At 47.7% G+C, this 22,232-nt stretch overlaps 1 protein-coding gene across 8 annotated transcripts in view; it reads left to right on the top strand.

Moving 5' to 3' along the window:
- Positions 1–22,232, top strand: part of CHFR (checkpoint with forkhead and ring finger domains) — an 893,929-nt gene that overhangs the window by 162,336 nt on the left and 709,361 nt on the right. For 5 of the 8 annotated variants that reach the window (XM_069620002.1, XM_069620000.1, XM_069619998.1 and 2 more), the window contains exon 4: positions 19,587–19,696. In XM_069620002.1, the coding sequence (XP_069476103.1) occupies positions 19,587–19,696 (110 nt within the window). Of the gene's footprint in view, positions 1–13,748; positions 13,832–18,625; positions 18,855–19,586; positions 19,697–22,232 lie in introns of those variants that run through there. The other 3 variants (XM_069620003.1, XM_069620004.1, XM_069620005.1) reach the window with 2 other exon arrangements.

The raw sequence follows: 22,232 nt of genomic DNA, 5'->3' as shown, positions 1-22,232 counted from the left end.
CAAGAACCACATCAACCTGCTAGAGCTTCTGGCAGTATTCACAGCGCTTCAAGCGTTCGAGCCCTACCTACTAAACCTGTCAGTGCAAATCCGGACGGACAGCACAATAGCCATGTTCTACCTGAACAAGTAAGGAGGGACTCGTTCGCCAAATCTGTCCAAGCTTGCCCAGAAAATCTGGATATGGGCACTCGGACAGAACATCTTCCTGTCATCACAACATGTTCCAGGGGAGCTCAATTCCCTAGCGGATGCTCTGAGCAGAGACTCCCTCCCAGAGGAACACGAATGGGTTCTACACAGAGAGGTCGTAGAAAATATCTTCTCTCAGTGGGGTTTCCCCACTATAGACTTATTCGCCACAAGCGAAAACAGACAATGCCCAGGATTTGCATCCAGGTTCCCCCAACCAGACTCCCAGGGGAACGCCCTGTGGATGAACTGGTCAGGGATGTTTGCGTACGCTTTTCCACCAACTCCTCTCATCAGGAAGGTGGTCAACAAGATGAACAGAGAGTCGATGGCGCTCGTCCTAGTTGCTCCCATGTGGGCAAGACAACCGTGGTTCCCACACCTACGCAGGATGGCGGTGTGCGAGCCCATCAAACTTCCAGCCTGGTACAACCTACTGTCCCAGCACCAAGGTCAAACAGTGCATCAGCAACCCAACTCAATGAACCTGGCAGCATGGCTCCTGATTTCATAGAGTTTGGACATCTCAATTACCACAGAGGTGTATGGACATCCTAAAGGAATCTAGGAAACCAAACACAAGGCACTGTTACTTTGACAAGTGGAAGAGATTTGTTATCTGGTGCCAGAGTAGACTAATCAACCCAGTTGATTGCACTCCTTCCACTATTGTTACATACATGCTCCACCTGCTAGATGCAGGATTGGTTTTTAACTCGCTGAAAGTACACTTGGCAGCCCTGTCGGCATACACCACTTCCCATAACAAGGTCTCGTGGTGGAAAGTACCAGTAGTTAAAGCATTAATGGAAGGAGTAAAGAGGTATTTCAAACCTACCACCAGGGTGGGACCTTAATGTGGTGCTATCTAAGCTCATGGGCCCCCCTTTCGAGCCCATGCATAAAAGCAGTCTCAAACACCTGACTTATAAAACAGCCTTCTTAGTAGCTATTACTTCTATAAGAAGGGTCAGAGAAATTCAGGCTCTGTCAGTGCAGGATCCCTTCTTTACTGTCCATAAAGACAAACTGGTTTTACGCACACACCCTAGGTTCTCACTTAAGTTTATATCTAATTCCACGTAAACCAGTCTATCAAGCTTATGGCTTTCTTCCAGGACCCTCAAAGCTCGGCTGAGGTGAAACTACACACCCTAGATGTGCGTAGGGCGGTCCTCTACTATGTAAATAAAACCAGACCGCTAAAGAAAACAGATCAACTGTTTGTCTCCGTAGCTACAGGCAGAGATGGGGCTTGCGTCTCTAAAGGTGCCATCTCGAAGTGGATTATTAACTGTATCCAACTCTGCCTTTCATGCCAAGAGCCCACTCTACTAGAGGCATTGGGGCCACTCTGGCTTTCATTGCAAATGTACCCCTTGACACCATTTGCAAAGCAGCTACTTGGAGCTCTATTCACACTTTTACTCAGCATTACTGCATTGACACCCATTCCTAGGCAGATACACAAGTGGGACAAGCGGTTCTAAGACACTTATTTGCTCATGACCCTTCTCACATCCCACCTCCTTCATCAGGTACTGCTCGCTAATCTATGCACAGCATGTGATCTAAGCAGATTCCACAAGCCTCAGAAGGGATACATTACTCACCGTAATCGTATTTCTGATGCTTGTATCTGCTTAGATTCACATGCGACCCACCCTTGCTCCCTTCTGAGAGAAGGTGCATGGTTGCTTGTAGTCTTACCTTTCTATCTATCTGCTTGGATTATCTGTACTCGCGCTACTCCTCATGCTACCTCATGTCAGAAAAAATACAATCTGAGGATCCTAGACGCATGAGGGATCTTGGGTACAGTGGACGTCACACTAGGGTTAGTATTACTGGCACGCCCTGTGTCGACGCCCATTTTCGAGTTTCGAAAAACAAACTGTAATACTCCGTAGCTTCCACTAGATTTCGGCCTATGCACAGCATGTGAATCTAAGCAGATACAAGCATCAGAAATACGATTACGGTGAGTAATGTATCCCATATATTCTTGTTGCCGATCCACCATGGTCCTGAAGGTTCCTTTTCATTTTGCACGGTTCTCTTTTGGGATTCACTTACCCTCTTGTTCTGGTTTACACAGCTGTTGTAGTGGGGGCCGTATATGCTTATTTTCACTATGGTATACACTGTTCCTAATTGTTTTTAATAACTCAGGCTGCTAGCAGCAGTCCTTTTTCTCTTTTTCAATTGTATGTTGCAGGCAGTCGGCAAAGACTTTTTCATGTAGTAGCTTATAGTCGCTTTTGCGTACTTGTTTTGCAGAATGGTAACACCCACCTCCTGAGGAAGACGTTCAGTTAACCACCACTACACGTCGAAACCGGTCGAGAGATAAATTCTACAGGGATGTGATTTTTGCATCTGTTATTGCTATCCACCCTGACAACAGACTGTGAATTATTTCTATTGTTTGTAAACATCGCAATGATGTGTGTCATTATGGGGAATAGTTATGAATTCCTCTTCCCCATTGGTTCTTAGCATGTTTTTTGTGTCTTTTAGTACTTTGGATGTATGCCACGGTATGATGAGTTGTGTGTGTATGAATGCACCATGTATGTTGAGTATGAGTGATGAAGTTTTAGCCGAGTTTCGGCATATTGTTGCTGCTGTTTTGCTATGTTAAAATGATCAGTGTATAATAATTTTTTGTGATTTATTCACTAGTTTGCAATTTTTGTATCACTTAAACATACTTTGCTCTGAACATATCTTTTCTGTTTTTTGATGTTATTATAATACTCTGGTCCAGAGGCTGGAGTTAGCCTGCTCTTTTCAGTGTTTGGAATATATTAAACCACCTCAAAGAGGACTTTTATGAACAGATCCAGTGTGGCAAGGTTCAAGACTGACAAGAGGTGTGTGACGCATACTAGCAAAGCCAAGAAGCTAACATGGAGCCGCCATGAGTGTGCATGGTCACATGAAGCCAAGAGGCTGACCAAGGGAAGCAAAGTGAAGGTGAATTGGGACGCTGGGGCAAATACAGAAGAACCTGTATATGCTGAAGTGCCTAGGTTTCCTGGTTGTGCAACCTGTGATGGCTGGACCATGTTGTCTGACAACTGCGCCTAGACTATGGGGTCCTGAATTGTGAAAGCTAAAGACATTGTGAAACAAACTAAGAAGGAGCCCTGTGAATGAACTGTTAACGCAAACCAGAAGAAGGGTCAAGTTGGCCTGGAGTTGTGTCTGAAACAAATATTAATCGCTACGTTGAAGTTCCGGCAAGGACAGCCACCCTGCTAGGTGAGTGACAGCTAGGCTGGAATGAATGCGAGAAACCTGCATAAAAGGCGAGCCTTTTTGGCTTGGAAGGCAGAGTCGACAACTGGACGAAGGAATACGAAGAAGAACTTGAAGAGGGCGCCTGCTGCAATTCCTGGACCGTTGGTTTGCCTGTTGAAGCCCTACTTCTGTATTGAAGCTCCAAATTCGTATCGACAGACCCTGCAAGGACGACTTCTCCCTTTGAGTTTGTGGGACCAATCAACTCCAAAGTAAACCACCTGGACATCCTCTCAGAGCTGGTCGAAATTCCACTGCAGTTGCTGCTGGAACCGAATAGCCAGGGAAAGGAGTGTGCTTTGCTTTTTTAAGCTGGCCAAGAGCTCCAGGAAGATCCTCCAGACTCCCAGGAAGCAGGACTGACAAGCCTGAGCCCCCTCAACAGCAGAGTGCAGGACCCCAGATGTAAGGAAAGCCCATCTTGATAGCCAGGAACCGCAGTGTTGCTATTTGCGGTAGACGCAAGGAGCTGAAACACTGAAGTGCCACCTGTTTGAAGATTGCAGGTTGCGGTTGGTGACCGTGCCATAACAATGTAGGAGTCCCCAGACGTCCCCCCTTTTGTCCCCATGACTGAGGCCCAGGAACACCAGGATTTGCAGAGCTGTACAGGAACAGAAGTCACCTGCTGCACTTTTCTTCAACCTAAAGGTACTGTAAAGTTTGAGAGAATTTACCTCTTGTTGTGCTGCCTGGCTTGTCCTCGTTGGAGACTTGTCTTGGTTGCTCTTGTAGAGTTGCTCGCAGCTTCTCTACCTCACATGCCTAATCAGCTTGTGGCCCTACTACGATTTCTTCTATTCTACAAAGACTTTTTAAACATTGTGAAAGACTTTCTACTTACTTGCAAGAAGTGTTTCAGTTCAGCTTGACTTTTGCTAACTTAACATTAGCTGGCCTGGATCCCTCAATGACTCTTCTCTCCCTTGCTTTTGTGTTTTGCCTTCCTTCCTTCCAGGAAAGGGTTAACTGACCTTGCATTGGGGGTTATTTTGAAAGTACTTACCTGCTTAAAGATAACTGTGTGAATACTTGTTTTATTCTGAACTCTTTTCTTGCACACTCATCTCAAGGATTTTCTAAATGCAATTAATGTCAACAGCACCCTAACTATTGAAGTCACCTGAAGGTGTAGGTAGTACCTGTGTGTCATCCCTAGTGGGTATTTGCTGATTTAGAAAACTAAGAGTGTGTATTGTTGGAGTGTATTTGTGTGTTGCTTTATATTGCTCCCTTCTGAAGAAGGCTTATTCTAACTGACTGATAAATACATTAATACGTGTTTAATCAAGAAACCTTGTGTGTAAGAGTTTATTTGAATACTTGTCACTGTGAATCTCTGTGCAACTCCCCTACATCTCACCTTGACCCCTCTTGAGGTAAGCCTGGCTACTCAACCACACTACCAACCTTTGTGCACAGACTTATACCAAAGGTTGGGTTCCTATTGCCAGGAGATCAGGATTGTTGTAGTGCACCCAAAGGGTACTGCGTACAATCTTGCCTAACAATGTACTAGGATTGATCGAGAGTGGGGCACTGCCCGAGTTATCCTTGTACTCCTACGTCCCATCCTCTTTCCTCCGTACTTATGGGACATCTCTCCGTCCTGTGGGACGGGACCGCAGCAATTTTGTAAAAAGCATCCACATTTTTTTTAAAAATGTGTCACTCCCCGCCCACCTCGGCTCCGCCTCGCCCATCAGTCCTTTTCTCCGCACTTGTATCCTCAGAAGATTTTCTTCCCTTTTTTCCCTCTCTGGCTCTCGCTAGCGTTCGTTTACTAGTGTGTCTATGTCTTTTAAACTAGATTTTCCAGACTGTTCATCGTGTCATCGTCGCTTCGCGAGGGCGGATCCCCATCCTCTTTGTTAGGATGTTTGGGTCCGGAACACCGTTGGGACTCCTGTTTTTACTGCGACTCCCTTTCCGTCCGGGCACTTCAACGTCGGTTTGAGCGGTGGGAGGAGGTGTTCGGACGGACTCCTCCTTCTCATTTTCAGGCGTTCGATGAGAGGAAAAAACGCCCGGTAAGTTCTTTAATTTTCAGAGCACCCCGGCCGGGGGATACCTTCCCGGGTTCCTCTCGAGCCGGGAGGGGCGTTGATCGCTCTGTTACTGGGGTTCGCCCTGAGGTGCCTGTCGGGCCTAATAATTCTACCAGAGTTTTCTCTAAGGGTCTCCGTAAGGGGCCTGTGATCACCGGAGTACACTCCGAGGCCCCTCCTGTGGGAGCTGTGTTTAGACCCAGTTCTACTGAGTCGTGGGGTACCGGAGCTTGCTCTGATCCCGCACTTTTAGCTTCCCTCAAAAACAAAACCGGGGTAGGCCCCGAGGTCTTGGCTGGGCTTGAGGTTACCGAACGGATGTTCGAGGCCCGTGCCGATAAGGCTTCTACCGGGCCTAGGTCCGAGGTCCCTCGCACAGAGGCTAAGGCTACCAACAGTTCTGAGGGGCCGGGCGAGGCCCTGTCGGTGACAGCGCACCGGTCCCGCTCTTGTAGTGACACCAGATCTGTTGAGGGGGCAAAGAAGAAAGTTTCTTCTTTTACCGGCAGTGCCCAGGCTCAGTTGGCGGTTGGTATGTCGTAGAAACATTCCAGGCCTCATAGTACTGGCTTTGCCGAGGTTCCTTACGGCAAGGCTAAAATTAAGACCCCTGATCCATCCACGGGGGACCCCTGCCTCACTTCCTCACGTGCCGCAGTTCCCCTCAGATGAGGAAAAAATGGCGCCCGTTCCCGCCACGGCGGCCATTTTAGGCACTACCCCTACAACTACGCCATTGGCCCCTGGTGTAGGGTTCGGTCCTTCGGGTGAACCTAAGGTCCCTTGTGCGCATCCTTACCGGCCGGTTTATGATTGGAACGCCCGGATGCCTCTTCCGCACAATGTTTCGTTGCCCGCGGGGGCGGCTCCCTTGATTTTATGTGGATACGTCGGCGGAGGGGCCGGTGTGGCACCCTTCCCCGTTGCGTCCCTGGATTTGTCCACCTCATGAGAAGCCTCCGCAGGTTCCGAAACAATCTCCTGAGGACGCCTTTTTCGGTAATTTTCAAGTGCTTATGCGCACCGTCCCCATGAGGGAATATTTCAAGGGGCTTTTCAAGGAGATATGTCCACCCGCGCCTCCGGCTCCACCCGTCCCGTTGGTGGTTCCGCTGGCATCTCCCTTGCCCATGGTGCCTTCCCCTGCGCTTCCGCCTTTGCCACCATTGTCCCCAGTGGACAAGGCAGTGCCTGACTCGGCTCAGCAGGAGCCGGACCTGTCAGATGACCCTCAAGGCGATCAGGACAAAGAGGACCTGCCCCGCTCTACCAGAGCTTTTCATGACCGAGTACTGGACATGATGAGCTTCTTAGATGTTCCGGTGCCTGAGGCACCTGCTCCGCAGGAGGGCGTGCTTTCTGGGGCGTTCACCTTGTCTCCTTTGGAGCGTACCGGCCTGTTCTTGCAGAAGGACGTTCTGGCCGAGGTCCGAAGAGTTTGGGAAAAGCCACACTCGGGACTTTTTGTCAATAAAAAGATTGACGCGAGGTACAGGCTACATTCCTCGGAAGAAGTGGCCTTGTCGTCTTGTCCGCCTCCCTCCTCCACAGTGGTGGCTGCGGCCACGTTGCAATCCAGACCTGCAGCTTCCTCCTCCGTGACGGTGACTCAGGTCTTGGGGAAAGGAGGACAAGCTCCTGGACTCCCTAGAGAGGAAAATCTTTGCCAATTCGGCCTTGCAACTCAGGCAGGCCAATGCAGAATTGATTTTGGCGGGAGCCAACATGCGGATGTGGAGAGGTCTGTCGGAGTTTGAGGAGCATATTCCGGTCGAGAAGCTGGAGGATTTCAGAGGAGGCCTTTCCGATGCCAGGGTCTTGGCCCAGGATCTCCTGGAGGCTGCGGCTCACCACGTAGACACCTCGGCTCGGGGTCTGATGCTAGTGGTTGATACCTCGCGGCAAGCATGGCTACATGCCACTAAGTTCTCAAAGGAGGTGCAAGACAAGGTTCTGGACCTTCCATTTGATGGTAAAGAGCTTTTTCACTCTTCTACTGATGTAGAGCTCACCAAAACGAAGACAGCACCCAGACGGCCAAATCATTGTCTGTTCTGGTTAAACCTCCATTGAAGACTCAAAGGCCGTTGTCGCAAGGTCGACCTTCCTCTGGTTTTAGGGGCTTCCTTGACCGCAAAAATCGCAGAGTGGATACTCCTGCGGGGAATAACCGCCGTAGACAACAGCGTACGCGGTATTTCTCCCGCTCCTCGGCCTCCTCATCAGGTTCAGGTGGCACCGCCACGATAAACCTGCCAAATGAGGGTTTTCCGCGCTCGCACGAGACCCCGGTGGGAGGACGCATTGCGTCTCATTGGGAGGCGTGGCAGACCATCACAGAAGACAGATGGGTCTGGTCAGTCGCTCGAGCGGGCTTCCGCTTACCTTTACCCCCTACCCCACCTCTCAACCCTCCTTTTCAGCTGTCGGGCTCACTCTCCCTCAAGGCCGAGGTTCAGAAACCTCTGCTCCTCAGAGCTGTGGAACCCATTCCCCTTGGGGAACGAGGGGAGGGATTCTACTCCCGGCTGGTTACGGTGCCCAAACTCAACCAGGCTGGCCTGCGCACCATCCTAGGCCTTTCCCAGTTCAATCTTTCACTACCCCAAGAAAAAGTCAAGATGATTATGCCCAGCCAGATACGCTCCTCTTTGCAGGCGGGCGATTGGCTCAGCGTGGTGGATCTTCAGGATGCGTACATGCATATCCTGATTTGGAACACACACAGGAGATACCTCCGTTTCTCTTTGGGAGAGGAGCACTTCCAGTTTCGGGTGCTTCCTTTTGGCCTCAGTTCGGCGCCGCGTGTCTTCACGAAGATGATGTCGGTGATCGCGGCCCATCTTCGTCTCCAGGGTTTCCATCTGCATCCCTAGTTGGACGACTGGCTCCTACGCACCCCTTGCCCGTTGGCAGCAGCAGGCAACCTCCAGTCTCTCCTTCATCTCCTGTTCCATCTTGGGCTGTCGGTGAACTGGCGGAAATCCTCACAGGACCTGACTTTCCTGGGTTTTCGTTGGAACACGATCGACTGCCGAGTGTATCTGACCGGGGACAGAATGACGGATCTGTTGGCCACGTGTCAGATGTTTACGCAGTCGGAGAGCATGTCGGCCTGGTGGTTCCAGAGGCTTCTGGGCCTCATGGCCCCGTGTTTGCTGGCTCTTCCTCTTGCTCATCTCAAAATGAGACGGACCCAGATGGCACTTCGGAGTTCCTGGCGTCAGGCTGTGGACCCGGATTCCAAAGGGATGATGATTCCGGATTCCATGAGAGTGGACCTGGACTGGTGGTCTTCTCTCAGCAACCTGTCAGTGGGTGTCGGGTTCCAGGACCCAAGCCCCATGGTGACGATCACGACAGACTCCTCCCTTTTCGGGTGTGGTGCGACGTTAGATCTTCTTCAGGTCTCGGACCTATGGTCACCTCAGGACAAGCTCCTGCACATAAATAGATTGGAGCTTCTGGCGATTTTTCAGGCGCTCAAGGCGTTCAGACCTCTCATTGTCAACAAGGTGGTCCGCATAAGAACGGACAATGCAGTGTCAATGTACTACATAAACAAGCAAGGGGGAACAAAGTCTCCCCCTCTCGTGGATCTGTCCATCCAGATTTGGGAGAGGGCCGTGCTTCATGGTGTCTGGCTGCTTGCAGTGCATATCCTGGGCCGGCTGAATGTCAGCGCGGATGCCCTCAGCCGGCGGACAGTGGTCAGCTACGAGTGGATATCATGTATTTTCTTGCGTTGGGGCACACCGGAGATGGACCTCTTCGCCACGGCGGTAAACAAGAAGCTTCCTCAGTACACCTCCAGAGGGGGGGCTGAGAGCCTCCTCTCTGGGGGACGCACTCGAGATCCCATGGCACAACATGAGAGCTTACGCCTTCCTGCCTCTTCCTCTGGTTCATCGAGCAATTTGGAAGTTGAAGAGTTCTGTCAACTGTTCTCTTCTACTGATAGCTCTGTGGTGGCCGGCCAGGTTTTGGTTCTCAGTACTTCAACACCTGTCAGTGTGTCCGCCGATCAGGTTACCAGTAACTCCCGATCTTCTTCACCAAGGGGAACAGCAGATGTGGCACCCCTCCCCACAATCGCTCAGCTTGGCGGCATGGTGCCTGAGTTCACGGCTCTAGAGCCTTTGGGTTTGTCTGCAGATAACATGCGCATTATCCAGGCAGCCAGGAAACCCTCGCCCAGATCCCAATACAAGAGTAAATGGCTCAGGTTCTATCATTGGTGTTTGGAGAAGGAATTGGACCTGAGGGTGGCGACGATTGACACGGTGCTGTCCTTTGTCTCCTCCCTAGCAGAGTCAGGGGTTCATGTCTTGTCCTGCAGGACTTGTCTCTCGGCGATTTCCGCCTACCTCTCTTCAGACCGGTGTTCTTATTCGTTAACTAACCCGGTGGTGAAGAGACATTTTGCTGGTTTGACACGACTCTACCCGCCTTGGGACCTAAATGTAGTCCTGACGGCGCTGTGCCATAAACCTTTTGAGCCAATGGCTACGGTTGACCTCAAGTACGTGTCCTGGAAAGTTTCCTTTCCGGTAGCCGTTACGTCAGCGAGGCGAGTGAGTGAGCTCCAGGCATTGTCGGTGGACTATCCTTTCTTGGTCTTTTACAAGGACAAAGTAGTCCTTCGGACAAACCCAGCTTTCCTACCAAAGGTAGTGACCGAATTCCATCTGAATCAGTCGATTTCCCTTCCGGTCTCGAACCCTGCCTCGGAGGCGGAAAAGGTTCTACACTGCCTGGATGTCCGAAGAGCTCTTAAGTTCTACCTGGACAGGACTGCAGAGCTTCGGAGTTCTTCCCAACTGTTTGTGACCTTCGGTAAACCCCAGGGCAGGCCGGCGTCTAAGGCATCCATTTCCAGATGGATTGCTGCCTGTATCACAGAATCTTTCACTGTCCAAAAGCTGAAACCTCCTAAGGGTATCCATGCACATCAGGTGCGAGGCAAGGCAGCTGCGGTTGCTTTTCAGAAGTATGTTCCCTGGGAGTCCATCGCTAGAGCGGCTACTTAGGCCTCCCCATCTGCTTTCTGTAAGCATTACTGCCTCGATATGAGCTCTAGGGCTGACGCTCAGTTCGGCCAGGCTGTGCTGAAGAACCTGTTTCAGTAAGGGGTATTTCCATCCACCCATAGTTCCTCTAAGGAGTGCTTGGGAATCTCTCATAGGTAAGGGAGGAAAGGGGACGGGACGTAGGAGTATTACCAGGTTACTCACCGTAGTGACCACCTTACTCCTAGTCCATAGTCCCCTTTCCTCCATACGCCCGCCCGCCGTCCCCTCTAATAAGGTTCCTCTGTTATTGCTAATGGGTCTTGGACCCTGCGATAGAAAAGGACTGATGGGCGATGCGTGGGGCGGAGCCAAGGTGGGTGGGGTTACGGCCTCGTGCTGGGCCCCACGCAGGAAAGAGAGGAGGGACACATTTTTGAAAAAAATGTGGATGCTTTTTCCAAAAGTGCTCCGGTCCAGTCCCACAGGACGGAGAGATGTCCCATAAGTATGGAGGAAAGGGGACTATGGACTAGGAGTAAGGTGGTCACTACGGTGAGTAACCTGGTAATTCTTGTAAACTGTGCTACCAGTTTCCCTGAAAGACCATACCAGCCAATACATTCTAAGACATTGTGTTCCCTTTTACTCAAGCGTTGGGTTCCCGAAGAAGAGCCTAACTAACCAAGGGTGTTCCTTCCTGGACCACCATATGGGGGAAGTTTAGACAGTTACTCGTTAAGAATCTCTGGACTTCCTTTATAGTGCCCTCACATGGATGGCTAGTTCATTACTTCAAATAAACCTTAAAGAACCATGGCATTTTGGTCCCCCTTTGTGCCAGAGGTTCTTTTCATGCATAACTTAATCTTATTCTTGTGCCACCACTTGTGTTGGCACATGTTTTGAAGATCTCCTTGATACAAAGATCATATCAAGATATCATGTTACTTAATTGCAATATCTCTATATTTTAATCCCAGATCTGATGGAGACCAATGTCTGTATACAGTGTGACATGAACAGAGACTTTATCCTGTCAAAATGGGGCAGGAGGCCTACTAGGTTGTTTGCCATGGCCACTTCTGCCCCAGAGGTTGGGTGAGGGAGTAGGGAGGGCCCTAGTCTGTCTCTACGACTTTTGCCTGGCTTCAACTGTCAAGTACCATCACCCTGGAACCTCCACGTGCCAGTCTGGCCAGTGTTGTTTTTCTTCTCTTCCAGGACTGCAGAGACCTGGGGAGCTAGGTAGGTTTCAGGACCAGTGAGAGTGGGTGGAGTATAAAAGGGGAGACAGGAAACTGCGAGTTGTGTGGGTGAGGTCAAGGGAGGTGATGTTGGACCGAGAGTCCAGACAGAGGAAACGTAGACAGTGAAGTATTGGTTAGTGAGAGAAAGTGTTCCTTGTGTGTCGTTGTGCTTATATGTTGGGAAAGGTGGGTGAGTGAGTGAAAGGGGGGTGACTGCGGAAGGAGGAGGGTGAAGTGTGATGTAATGGAGAGGCAAGAGTAGTAGAGAGAAAGGGAGAATAGCTGTAGATGGAAAAGCCCAGAGGACTGAGAAAGGGGAGTGGGGGAGAGCACATTACGGCGATGAGTACAGGATTGTGACAGGTAAAGCTCCAGGGAACTATGGGTGATTTGTAAGGCATCCCTTATTGATATCTTTTTTTTCTTGTGGGACCCCAGGTTAGGATCCACCGAGAAATTCCCATAGGAAGCAAGAAAGATAATGTGATTGCCTTTAGGCCCTCACTAGTAAACAGCCGGATCATTGATAATCAGGGTTACCGATCTCTAGTGATGACCACCTCGGGGTTCAGTGATGCTTATGCTAGGGAGGGGAAAGGCCACAGGTGGGTGAAGGGGGAGATGGATGGGAGGGGGAGGGGTGGAAGAGTGAAAGAGTGAATTACAGAATTACACCAGAGGATTACAGAATTACACCCCTTACTGAGACCATATTCGAACATTTTAATAAGAACCTTTCAACTGTCATTGTGTATTCTTGACGCCATCTGCAACAAGATGTTTGGAAAAAATGAGTTGCATTTCTAGAACAGAAGAATTCTGGTAACTGTTAAATTTTCTGTGGCTTACACCCACTCACACAAATAATCTGGATTGAAAAAATGGATAATGCAGGTTAGCAAATAAAATGTGACCGGAGAAACCCTGAGCCCATTCTACTATTGGCTAAAATATGCAAATCTGGCATTTGGTCATTAGAGCATCCATTCATTATGCACTACTGTATAGACACAGAAACAAGGGCAGGCTCACAAGAAGTACTGAATAACAAATGTTTTTCTTTTCCCAAATTAAATACGCTCCATCGGTCTATCTAATCGATGCATAGTGCATGAATCGAGAACAGATTCACCCTGCAAATGGACAGCCTTGCTCACTTGAACAGTATTTCTGCAGCTTGTATCTGTTTTAGATTCACATGAGCCCCATTGAGCCTCCCCACAGGTTGATACAGTATGTCAAAAGAATATTTTTACATTTCTATATGTACTATTATACAGGGTTACATTTATTAGAAATAGAAAACAAGCCTTCTCTGCCTACGCACCAAGACTATGCAACCTCTGAGGAATCTCTCTGGCTCAACACCTAGGCCATCACATCGCCCCTCGCGCCACCTGACTTGCTAATTGCCCCCCGCCACTCTGTATATTTGTTCTGTTGTTACCTCTGAAAAGCGCTCCATCGCTTCTCGAAGCAAGGTCAGTGCTCCATATACAATAATAATCTTTTTTTGTGTGGTAGATTTGCAGATAAATGCACAGGGAGGTGCAAAAACAATCTGATGATGGATTTCCACAAATAGGAGAATTGTGGGATGTTCATGAAAGGATTCCGTTGCAGATTCACTCATCTCCCTTCCTATTACAAAAACATTAAATAGATGACCAACTCTGCATAGTGACTGAATGAATTGACCGTTAATCTAGTGTGCACTGGAGAAACGTTTGCCACATAGCATGTGCATTTATAAAACAAATACAAGGAGCAAATGTTCTGTTGGGGTAGGTAGCGTTTTCATACTTAAAAGACTTGCCTGGTTTTTCAAGTCCTATATTTTAGTGGCTGATTTTTAGATGTCTTTACTACTGTGATCTATGCAGGCTATATTTAAGTGGCCTCGCCTGGTTGCACTCAGTCTGATTTTTAATATTGTTTGACAGGTTTTCCACTGCCTTGTGTTCAGGGTGTGCGGAAGACCGGCCCAGCTCTCCTAGAAGGTTTTTCTCCGCTCTGTGCTCATGAGGTGAGTAGGCAGCATAGTTTCCCTCCAACCCATCTGATGCTACTAGTGGTGAACATGGCTGAGCAGTCAAATCTAATCTCTTTGGGGATTTGGGTGGTTAACGATACTGTGTGATAGTTAAGATCTTCAATAAGGGAATAGCCTCACCATATATTAGTGTAACTCTATATGCTCTGCAGTACTCATAGAGCCAATTTTAATATTATAAAGAATATTGCCCTCATCGTGCTATGAAAACCACAAAATGTCGGAGCTGTGGGACAATGAAGTACTGGTTCATCTGAGGCAGAGCTGCATCCAGTTTCGCACTGAAAATTCTAGTAATATAAAAAGAGGACTTCCACACATATTGGTCAACTTTGGAGCCACTGGATATGATGCTTTGCCAGAGATAAGATGACCAGAAGAAGCAGACCAGTACTGGAGGTTCCAGCTCTGGTTGCGGGGGTGCAGGCAGTAATCTGCCGGCACAGGTCCAGTAAACCTGAGGTTTCCCAGAGTCTCAGGTGAATTGTTTCAAAGGTCATTACGTTTCTGGATGTTTTGTAACCATTGTCTTTTGCCTCTACCTGTTGCATGTTCTGTGGTAATCCGGTGCTCTCACCTAATAATATCAGCACATGCGGGCTCAAGCAAGGCGTCCTCCTGTGAGCAGGGAGTTCAAGTTTACAATCCAGCTGTTGCTTCTGGACGGAGGGATTAGGGCTCGAGTATGACATTGCAGAAGCCATGAAACCGCAGCTTCCAGCAGCGATTCACCATCGGAGTCTGAGAATGGATGTATGCTGCAGCAGCTTTTAACCAGGGTCATTGTCAGATTGGAGTCTTATTCTTGGACTCTACCTAGCAATTGACAAAGGTGAGATGTATGCCCCCCTATCATATAAGAATATGAGGGGCTGCGTGCAAATTTCGCTTCCAATCTTCATGATGCATCCTTTAAGGTTTCTGTCACAAATTCCCTCTGGAAATGCTACATGAGGGGACTCTGGAGACGATATGGGTCTGGGATCACCTTCCTTGCCATGATTCTGGCCCTGGAAGCTTTATACACGGGATATCCCATGGCCTCCACCCCCTTTGGTACTGCACATTACAGAAATACAAAGAACCTCCCCTGTGCTCTCCAAATGTAGCATGCATTTAGTAGAGAGGGGCATATCGTACTTAATAGGGCTAGGTAATGGGGGAGTGAGCATGGTTTTCGGGGCACACTGTGAGGCATCCCACCCCAGGTACAGCCTGCCTCGCAGTCTGCACATGGAAAAAAGGGAAATAGCACACGTGGAGAGGAACGGTAGCAACATTCACTGGCAGTGCAGATTCAAAGACGCCTGACTCCCCTTTTGTACATTAAATGCATGGAGCCGGAGCCTGATCGTCGGCACGATTGAATTCACATCAGAATGTTCTAGTTTAGTTGGGGCCCTTTCAATCAGAGGGCGCCCTACCCATTGCCGCCACACATTCCCCACTCAAGAGCCCCAGTAACAGTCCTGTGAGGGACATAAATGACATAAAAGGGAAACGGACAAATGTGGTAGTCTGGGTGTTCAATAATTGTATGGAAAACACAGAGAGAGGAGAGAAAAAGAAAGGTTGGGGAAAGAAGAGGGATGGGACAGAGGGGTGAAATGTAGTGAGGAGGAGGAAGAGCATCGGAGGAGAGCAGGGCAGGATGGGTATAAAGGGAGAGGTAAAGTAGAAGTGGAGGAGTAACCTCAAGAGCAAGAGAGGAGAGGCAAAGGACACAGCGGGAGGAGGAAAGACTACTGGAGGAGGAAGGGGAAGACGAGGGAAAGGAGGAAAGTGAGTGTCTGTAGGAAGGATGCGACTGGAGTGCTGTTTAAGACTTGGCCCACAAGGCTGCTCCTAATCTTAAGGAACCAGTAGCAATCAAATGGTCAGAGATAAAGTGGAGGAAAGAGACTAGTGTCAGTAAACGCGAGTACATCCCTAAATTGGAGCAGGGTCACCTAGACTGTTCCTGAAGTGTCTGATGCCTGACCCCCATTTAGAAAACTGATGATGCTGGGGTGGTGCCACCTGGTAGAAGAGTCCGGGAGGATCAGCACAACATCCTGATGACTCCTGCAGCAGCCAACAAAGAAATGCTTGAAAGCAGATGTAGGTGATTTGACCGAAAGAGTGAAGTGACCAAATTTTTATTTATTTTTAAATTCGGGGGGCGACCCACATGCGGCTCCCCCTACCTTTTATTAATGTCCCTTACCCCATCTCCACATATATTTTAATTTAAACCTTTTTTACGATTAAAATAAAAAAAAAATTCTGTTACTTCTTCCTTAAACCTTTTATTCGGTCACTTCTACGGTATTGCTTGACAGCACTACAAAATCCCAGGCTTCCTCAGAACAGCACTATTAAGGTACTCTTGTTCATAAAATGGTCTCTTTTCTCAATTGGAAGGTACTAAAGCATTGAAACAAAGCATTATATCACTAATCGTTGGTGTACACACAGCTGACTTGGCAAGGTTACTTGCCTAGAGAAATATGAGGTGCTTTGGGGTATTCCTCCTTGAGAAGCTTATGGTTTTACATGGTCACATACCTGTTCATCCCTAGTGAAGTCTTAGAATAGGACTCACTGGAGAAATACGTTGGCAGACCAGTTCACAAAGGCAATATGTTCAGTGAGCTTGTACGAGAGCTGCACCCTTGCACTTTATTAACTCCAATTGGAAATACAGTCTCTGACTTCACTGTTCTACCTGCTTTCAATTGACTGATTGCCGCATTACCTGGTAACAAGATTGTGTGCGTGTATCTGGGTGTGTGCCTCCTTCGTGTATCTACCAGCTGCATTCTGAAGCAACTTTGTAACTTTTTTACTCAGTGTATCGTGGGTGCCTAGTGAATACTATTTCCCATTCCTTCCCTTGTCTTTGTCTGCTGATGAACTTGGGTAAGTCTTGACCGTTGTTCATTTGGCTTTTGTTGCCCAGTGAAGTGCTATTTCCCTCTCCTTAATCCCCTTTTCGTTTTCTCGATACCGAAAGGTTTCTCTCACAATCTTAGGCAAAAAGTACAGTATCTTCTTATCGCATATATTAAACCTTTCAGCAATTGCATCCAAAAACCATACTGGCAAAACAAAGCCAAGAACTTCAAAATTCAAAAGAATTTCCCATCAGTGTCCTTCAAATCTTTCAATGTCTCTCTATCAACAGCGAAAAGCCCCTAAAATATAACCTCCACTAAGGTACAAATCAATTTACGCTATCAGTCTTTCCAAATGACGTGTAAGCCTCAAGTAGACAGTTTTAAAAAAACAGGTTCTGAAAGTTTCTTTTTGATCTAATACAAAGTTGCATCGTAACCTGATGGTACAAATTAGCTGACCGAACGATCAACCAGTTTCGGTGTGGGCCCATTGTCTGAAGCAAGAGATCTATAACATTACATCTGCCATTGATTTTGCATGATGTCTTTCAAATGTAATAGTTTCAATAAGGTAAGCATATGGTATAAATAACATTCATAGAATCACAAGTATTGTAATGAGCAAAGTGGGATGGCCAAACCAATCAGCAGAGTTAAAAGCCATTAATCTGCTTCCTTTCCACCTTCATTATCTGCAATAATGTATAAACTCGCCTCATCTAGTGTAAAACTGCTCCATGTAAAAGAAACCTTGTTAATTTGAAACAACAGTTTAAGAAAATTGCAGAAATTCCTCTGATATTATTTGATTGAGCCAAAGGTTGTAAGCACATGTCTATGTACAGGCTCTGTGGTTGTATTAGAAGGATATTTGTGAGTATTGCTTACTCAAGAACTATTTGGTTGCTAAAGTAAACCAGTAACTAGACTGTGCAGATGATGGACAGTCAGTACTAAGGTTATAAATCTATTTTAAATGCGTTGGAATCTGATCATAACCAACATGTATGAGTATAGTGAACTTTCTGTATGATTAAAACTCTACCTCTGTGATGAAAACTCCTGCCATTTGCAGCCATGCGTGCGTACAAAGCCTGTGGCCGCAAATGAAAGGATCATTCTGGGGTTCCTCTCCCAGCATGGCTACCCGACACTGTCACAGTAACGGTCTAGTTTCTAGCCCAGGGTTTCTTCTGGGGTTAGCCATGCCCCCAGCCTCTGCGAATTATTATACTGACAGCGTACTGACGGCTCATCGCGTTGCTACTCTCTATCGAGTACACGCACGCTCCGTAAGTTCGTTTAGTGTTTCATCTCCCCTTTTGTGATTAGAGGCACCTGCTATCCTTTGCTCTAACCTCTCAATTTCCTCAGATCTTGTCCGACTCCGCCAGCAGCGGGATCAGGACGCATACTTCCATTACCCCTGCCTCTAACCCGCCGCAGCACGGCTTCCGCATTGACCCCTCGGTAGGTCCCTAAAGATCAGGGTCGGGAGAGCGTTGTCTTCAGGAGTTTCACTTAAATATTATGTGATCTGCAGGCGGCTTGGAGTTCACCCAGATTGTTACTTAGGAACTTCAACTCCCAGACGTTCTTGCTGCTCTGCGTCCATACAGCTACAGATTCTGCCTGTTCGGGTATGCCGTAGTCTACGTTTTCGTGTGCTGCTCTTCTCTGATTCTGGTATCTTCCTTTATTCTTTCTTACTTTCATTTAACAGCCACAACTACTACAGTCTCCTCACCCTACGAGGAAATCAATACAAAGAGGCTCCATCTAATCACTTAATGGTGAGTTAGTTGCCCAATAACAATCCCTAACTGGAGAATAAAAAACTATGTATATTCTTATTTGTTCTAAAACATCTCCTCGTGATTCTAGAATGGAAGGTCCCAGGGCCGTTATCACACATCAGCAAGAGACCCAGTGCAGTACCATCCACGTTCAGAAAGCGCTGGAGCCAGTGCACCCAAGCAGTGCTTCACAGGGGTTTCTCCTCCTTGAGGGTTTTCCTGGGGGCCTCTCCTTGATCACGCCTTTGCGGAGGGCCATGTAGGGATCCAAAGGGGATTCCTATATTCGGTATAGATCTGCACCAACAATCCTATCAACAGGTAGGTGGTCTTCTGATTCTAACATTTCTTATATTGTTAATAGTGTTTAAACAACTACTGAAGCATAACCTCTGAATACAAGGTTGTGATTGTTAGACAAATTCTTCTGTACCTTCCATTGACTAATGATCAAATATTTTGTATGCCTTCTGTGTACTGCCCATTGCAGACCTTGCCCGTTCCTGTGTCTTCCATTCTCCTTCTCTACCTTGTGCAGATGTTTTTGCTTGACCTCGATATGGCTTTTATCCATAGATAGAGGCCTGTTCCTGTCCTCTCCTTTATCCATCTCTGCTGATAACATGTAATGTTCTTGGTTGCCTTTAGTAGGGCATGTGTGCCCATTGTAGATTTGTTTTTGTCATGCTCCGGGATTATATGTACTGAGTGCTGTTGCTGGGCCTGTGTGCCATAAAAATACCTGTTCCTGTCCTCTCATACGTTATAGATTCTGATGTCCTATGTGCTTCCTTGTTGCCCTTGGTAGGGCTTGTATTTCATTTTGAGACCTGTTCTTTTGTGCTCTGTGGACCACTGGTGCTGATGACATGTAATTGTTTGCTTCCCGGCAGTAGGACCTCTCTGCAACTGTTCATTAATGGCCTTTTCTCCACCTTGGCCTCGCTCTGCTACTGGCCTATGATGATCTATTTTGCTGTTATACTTAATGCAGACCTGTTTTCTTCCTCATGCTGGCCGGATTCTGCTGCTAACCTGTTGTTATTTCCACAGCACCAATGGGACAGTGATTAACAGGCTAAAGGTGGTGAAAAAGCAGACCCATGCCCTGCAGAATGGGGACATAATCCATGTGGTGTACAGGAAACATGAGCCGGAGCACGGTAAGGAAGTTATCATATGATAAGTCATTTATAACGCAATAAGTTCACCATATTGTATCTGATGATTTCTATTGTGCTCCGAGGTCGGAGCATCATTTTTAATCTTTTTGCTAACACTTTCTTCCCTTGACTGTGTGCTGGCTTTTTGGTTTTCTGTTCCTTTTGCTGAAGCTCCCCAGCCACTGCAACACATCTTGGATGTGCTGCCCTTGTGGCTCATATGGTTACCAGGGCAGGTGGGCTCCTTGAGAACCCAGTTTTGTCCTTGGGAGAGGTTTCTTGAACAAGTGATGTTTGGAAGTAGGTTGGTGGGAGCTACATGTTCTGTTTTCTTGCTGTACCTTCCTGTAGTCTTGTTTTTTTAAAGTGTTGGTATCTAAACACTCCTACATGGTGACCATTTGGCTACCTGTGCATTTGCTAAATCCTGAACCATAGCAATTTTATTTTGTGGTCTGTCTTCGTGAGTTTGGACCATCAGGACTAGCCAAAATGACTGTACTGCCTATTGTAAATGTGCAGAAGGAGGAATCTGACACGCAAGTGGCATGGTTGTTGGCATAAACCTTTAGTATACCAGAAATAAAGAGAATACCTCCCTCTCCTTAACTCTTAGAGGGGTTTCCCTACGTCAACTAAAATCCTAAGGATACAGTCAGGATGTCCATGTAAATCAAGAGTCCACCATCCTGTGTCAAAAACCTATTTCTGTCTCTTACACCTATAGCTAAACTAAAGAGGTAGTGGATCGTCTTGGTACAGAAGAATGTCACCCTTCATCTGGACAGCGGATCCCAGTTCCAATTCTTAGGTGGGGTATTTACCTGAGGCAATGACTCCCCTCCCCAGTTGTCAATTCCTTTCCCAAGTCACCAAAACAAAGTTCCAGATTGTAACGTAGTAAAGTCCCAGTTCCAACATCAACATTCCTTATTGGCCATAGTTGTTTCTTCACTATTGCGTTCCTGGAGAATGCCTCCATTCTCCAGGTAACTTGCTCTGTGTTTTCACAATGGGAGCCAAATGACTCCCTTCCCCTGACCTTTCTTGGCTGTGCTCCGACACTCTCTTGGCTTTTACTTTCACAGTTCACAACACCAGGGGGACTGTCTCTCTGCCCACTCAGTAAACTTGTCTACAAGTCCTTCGATTTGGCAGTGGCACAAGCGCTTCCACACTCGCAGTTCCTCTCAGGAGGGCTGCTATCTCTTTCCTGTTTTCCCTCTTCTATTTTAAATGTGACTTGACCACTAGGAATTTGTAACCACTAGAATGTTCACTAGAGATTCTAGGAGTGATCTTCATGCCTCCACATTGCCTCCTCGTCTTAGTACCTGGCCTATGTTCCTCCCTTGGATAGACTAGAATCTTCCTTGTCTCTGTACTTGCACTATACTTCTCCCTTGGGTTGACTTGATTCTTCCTCGTCCCAGTAGTTAGGATTTTGGGTGACAAGGCAAGGGTGGGGAAGGTGAGAAGGGTTGGAGTATTGTATAACAAGTTCTCCTTGGATAGTCGTCCCTGTTGCCAGGGGGGGTCCCTTCCCATGAGATTCTCCCTCTGAGAACCACCCCCCAGGGGACTATCAGGGTAGCGGCATCACCTCCCTGGTTTCATGGGAAGGGTCTACCTCTTTGGGAGAAGTGACGGCATCCAAGGATTCAGCACACTAGACTCTTTTGGAGCCTACCAATTTGGGGTGGGGGATGGTGTGTGCGTGTCCGTCCATTCCAGTGTGTCCCAGACATCCCTATCTAAATTAATGATTGAATGCCTGTGAAAAGGGATTTGGCTGGCCTGTCCCAATTGGATGGGTACCAAAACATTTAATGGATGTTGATTGGAGGACTGTGTAGCCCCCACTCTTGTAGGCGATGTGAGAAACCTAAAGGTTTTTCACCCGCTAGTCCCTGGGGGATCTGTCATCCAGGTGGCCAGGACACGGCCATCGCTTTTGGATCCAGTTTGGGGGAGCGTGGACCAGTGCGGGAGGATCACCTGGATGGGGGGGTTCTTCAGAGGAGTGGAAATGGGCCCCTGGGGCAGCAAGACGCGGTATCCCATTTCCTGTAACACATTTACCCCATCCTGTCAGGTAGGATACGTAGGTACTCGTCCCCCCCGCCCCTTTGAAACACAAACACTTTTTCACAGACAACTCACTGTGAGGGAAAATGGACTAACACCCGAGCCGTATACCTGACATGTCCCGCTACAATGGTCAAGCAATTAATGACACACGCCAATTTCATGGGGTTTGAAGATATCAACTTCTTGTGCCCTGCGACCAAGTCTCACCCTCTGGTATATTGAATGTCACGTGTTTGTGAAAGAAGTCGGAGGAACCAATTCCCCACCTCCTTTGTATGCATGAAAAAATATTACTTTCACACAATAACTGCGCCACAGGTTTGAGCAAACACTTCAGTAATTATTTTAATCTTATTTCTCAACTCCCTGGAGACGTATATGTTATGATTGACTTTGAGATGACATATGCCCAGATTTGAAAAAGGCACAGGACGTGCCAAAACAC

The sequence above is a fragment of the Ambystoma mexicanum genome, chromosome 10 (genome assembly GCF_040938575.1).
Source record: "Ambystoma mexicanum isolate Mex_15411 chromosome 10, UKY_AmexF1_1, whole genome shotgun sequence".
In the NCBI taxonomy this organism is placed as follows: Eukaryota; Metazoa; Chordata; class Amphibia; order Caudata; family Ambystomatidae; genus Ambystoma; species Ambystoma mexicanum.
The sequence above is the reverse complement of the archived record's forward strand: the minus strand, read 5'-3'. Positions and strand labels throughout refer to the sequence as shown.